Below are 4543 nucleotides of genomic sequence, written 5' to 3' on the forward strand. Positions count from 1 at the left end.
AAGAAGAAATAAATAATTACAAAATCGTTTCATCACTTTTATAAACAGTGAAATGACTATCAATACAATAGTGGAAAGCTGTCACCCGACGAGAGGTTCTGCACTTAACCCAAATCTATTACATCCAAAACAGGATTAATTGACACAAGCAAAAGTTTTTGAAATTTTCGTCAAACAAAGGACATAATTACATTTTCGATAGTTGTTTATCAATATTTATTTTAAATATCTGAAACTAAAGTTTAAAGTGGTTGATGTGATGAAATATTGAAGTTCGTAATTCAAATATTATAAAATTCTAGAATCCCGTCATTTCTCAAACGTCAAACCTAACCACACTACAATATGGTATAATATTTCCAAATCATTTTGGCGAATCTAAGAACCCCTCCATTACTCACACTCAAAGATAATATATTATCTATAATAATAAATACTCACATTTATAATACATATTATATTACACTTATATTGTTAGGTATATTAGTATATTATATTTTATATTTTATAGTTTATTAATTGTCTTGAGCGATTTAGTAATTGGTTTATATCTTTATTTTTTTTTTATTTCAAAATCAATAAAATAATCTTTTTTATAAGTGTAAATGCTGCACTAGTGATGTGTGAAGTGTGAAGAGGACTTGAATCGAAGGCACATCGGCATTAGAAAAAAAAATTTATCGTTACAGATAATATAGTGTAGGTATATTAATTATATTGCTTAATTTTTCTATTTAAATAATATTGCCGAAGTTTCAGTATTATCAACTTTTATTTATATGTATGCCGTATTTGTAATACATAAACTTATATATAATAGGCATTGTAGTTTATATCACGTAATGCTATGCTATCGATGTAAATATTAAAAACAGCTAATGGCCTGTCATTGCATAAACTTAACATGTTAATATTTTGGGTTAATAAAATACAATTTTGAATTACTTACTTCGCCCACGTTTTGAGAGTCAATCTTAAATTATTTCATTACGCATCTTACATAACCTAACGTAACATATAACATATCTACCCTTCACCATCTAACTTAATATTATCCAGTTTTTAATGTGTATTATATAATATTAAATTACCTTAATATTATATTGTATATTGTATAGTACCTATTTAAAAGCCTGGGCTTTATCTTTATAGTTGTCGTGAGCTAATTTACTGGTCGTCTAATAATTGATTGCTATCATAATTATCATGTTATCAGATTAAAATATGGATAATTTTTTCACTCCAAACACCATACTATTATTATCTATATGATAACAATATTATATTATTTAAATATTTAATAAAATCAGAAATCATCCGTTTAAATATTTATATATATTATATACACATATACAATATGATATAATATTAATGTAAATAATACCTACTATATTATGAAGGAGTTTTTTTTTTATTACATTCACGAGTTCTCTAGTTTATTGCAAGTATAATATAGGTATTATTAATTATAAAATATTTTTGTGTATCATAATTTAAGTCACTTTAGAACTCGAACGGAATGCGGATATCGGATCTCGAGCACTTGTCTTGCTTCACTCACCTCAGCCCAGAACAATAGTTTTGAGTTATAATATTTAATTCGAAACAAGCAAAGAAAATAAAACCATTCAACAAATGACCTCGCTTTCGGATATTTCTTTTTGTACTTTTCCTATTGAGAAAATCGAAAAATAACCCTTCAAAGTACCATCCAGAATGGATCTACGTTCTTTAGTGCTATATAATATAATACAATTATATTTTGGCCAATCTATGAAATTTTTTTGTGTTTTCGTTTTACCGAAGAAAAATGTCTACAAAGGCATGTAATAACAAATAAAATAAAAAATATCAACTTTAAGTGCAATAGTTACATTCCCCTATTGCTAGGAGCCTGAAATGGTAAACTAAGTGAAATATACAAAAAAATACAACTTAAATTCTTCGTGTTATAAAATATATTTTTTTTAATCCTCTCCACTTCAAATATTTAAAAAAAAAAATCGAATAAGGTATTAAGTTGTACAACTATTGAATTACTAAAGACTAATTATTGTGTTATATTATAACAGTAAAGTAGTTATGTCTCTTACGAAGGCATCTTATGATTTTGTTTTGCATTTCATGGTTCAACGTATCACAATAAGCGTGTGCTTATTTATCCAATTTTAATACCCCCTACTAAAATTTCTTCTAACCCTACTTTTATCCTTGAATACAATAATAATAATTAAATACCACACGCAGTAAAATAAACGAGAAGTGGTCACAGTTGCATAATCTTAAGAGGTTTTCCCCCTCCCTTGGCTTTTTATTTTTGCAATACTTTTAGAATTTTAAAACGAAAAATAATTGTTGTTGTGTATTGTTAATATGAATAATAACATTAACGTATATTATAGTCTTTTATTATGAAAAGTATAAATCGAACTGACGTACATATAAAATTGTCTACTTGCTAATGACCGATGGACAATCCCCACCGATCGTAATATGATACTTATGATTATTATTGTTAATATAAACGTTTAGTATATAATGTAAATGCTGAATATGCAACATCTCTTTCCTTTAAAAAAAAATATTAAGTATTTTGTATAGTGCTTATAATTACTATGTTAGTATTTATTTTTTTTACATACGAGTATTTATTATATAATATGATAACTGATATAATTAATAGTTAATTATTGCCCTAAGCATAATCACTTGGAGAATATCTCTGAGGCGGTTTTCTAGATCTAATTGGTCTGGGTGTTTTATTTACTATTACGGGATCGGCCGGATCGGGATTTTGATTTTCAACTACAGTTTCAGTATTTTTATAATTTTCATTTGTTTGTCTAGCTGGTGTAGGTGACAGTGAGTTATTTATTTGGTTGTGTGGCCATATCTGATCAGTGTGTCTTATCCATTCAGAACCCTCGTCTAGTATGATTTTATGAGTGTTTTTACTAATGTTTTCTGTAATTTTTCCTTTTTGCCAATTTTCATTTTTATTTCGATAATCCTTAACTAATACCAAATCACCCTCTTTTATATTAATATCTCTTTTTCCTGAATTTTTTATTTGTGTAATTTGGTTATTAATAACTACTTCATTTGTGTTTGGGATTATAAATCGAAATGGTACGTGTTGAGCGGCAAACATAGTTTTGCTGGCGTTTCATTTGTGGTTGAGTGTACAGTATTTCTATACATCAATAAAATTATTCAAATGGTGTATGATGTGACATTATAAAAATTGCTACTATTTTTACTCCAGATCGCAAATCATTTGAGGCTGAGTGGAAAGGTGCCCCTGTCAGTGCTGATACCTAGTGTCTGCAATATGACTGGAATTCATCGCCATAAACATTTGCATTGTCAGTTGTTATGTTCTGGGAATGCCAAAACGTGCAATTAACTCAGACAGTTTTGTTATGACCGTTTGTGCTGTCATCGAATTTACTTGAAAAACTTCTAGCCACTTTGTGGTTGCATCGACAATAATTAGGAATGTTTTGTTTTTGTACGGACCTAAGAAATCGCAATGCACTCTCGTCCATTGTCTTTGTGGCCATTTCCACGGAGTTAGTACTGACTTAGGAGGATTAGGTCTCGCATTTATGCATTCATTGCAGTTTCGGGCCATATCCTCAATTTCTTTATCTATACTAGGCCACCAGAAATACGAACGCGCAATGCTTTTCATACTCGACATGCCAATATGACAAGAATGCAGTTCAGTTAGAATTGACTTACGGAATTTGGTTGGTATGATTACTCTATAGCCCCAAAATAAACAATCTTGTTCAGCAGTAATTTCTATTTTGCGTGTATTATACGAGTTTAATTCGGAATTTATTGAAAAGTCATTACTCCATGAACCTGTTTTTGTAGCGTGTAATACTCTAGAGGTAATTGGATCTCTTTTCGTTTCAATTTTAATTTTGTGCCAATCTAGCGGAAATGGTGACTGTTCGTGAATAAAATTGATGTGAGCGTCATCATATTCATTAATATTATTGTTGCATTGGTTTGTTTTAATGCGTGATAAAAAGTCAGCAGTATTTCCTTCTGATTTAATATACTTAATTTCAAAATCGAATGAAGAAAGAACGTATGCCCAACGTTGTAAGCGATTTGCCGCATAAATTGGTATTCCTTTTTTTTCTCCAAATATGTGGATTAACGGTTTGTGATCAGTAACTAATGTAAATTTTCTACCGTATAAATAATCGTAAAATTTTTGAACACCAAAAATTATGGCTAGACCTTCTTTTTCGATTTGTGGAAATTTGCATTCACTGTTTGACAATACTCGTGATGTATATGCAATTGGTCTTTCTGAGTGGTCAGGATAAGTGTGCGATATGATTGCACCTAGTGCGTATGACGAAGAATCGACCGTGAGTTTTATGGGAAGTTTTTTGTCATAATGTGCTAACACAGGACTTGAGATAAGCATTTTTTTTATGTTATTATATGCTTGATCACATTCTGGTGACCATAGCCATTTTTTTTTCTTGTCTTAGTAATGAGTATAACGGTTTAAAGAATG

The 4543-nt window shown here is 29.4% G+C and overlaps 1 protein-coding gene across 1 annotated transcript; it reads right to left on the reverse strand.

Moving 5' to 3' along the window:
• Positions 1-3373: 3373 nt before the first annotated feature.
• Positions 3374-4450, reverse strand: LOC103309743 (uncharacterized protein K02A2.6-like). The gene has a single exon (XM_008185997.1). It carries the CDS (start codon positions 4448-4450, stop codon positions 3374-3376), a length of 1077 nt encoding a protein of 358 aa, XP_008184219.1.
• Between the last annotated feature and the right edge of the window lie 93 nt (positions 4451-4543).

This window comes from Acyrthosiphon pisum, chromosome X, assembly GCF_005508785.2.
Source record: "Acyrthosiphon pisum isolate AL4f chromosome X, pea_aphid_22Mar2018_4r6ur, whole genome shotgun sequence".
In the NCBI taxonomy this organism is placed as follows: domain Eukaryota; kingdom Metazoa; phylum Arthropoda; class Insecta; order Hemiptera; family Aphididae; genus Acyrthosiphon; species Acyrthosiphon pisum.

Coding starts and splice junctions, on each gene's coding strand:
- LOC103309743 (XM_008185997.1), bottom strand. CDS start 4,450: ATGCTTATCTCAAGTCCTGTGTTAGCACATTATGACAAAAAACTTCCC.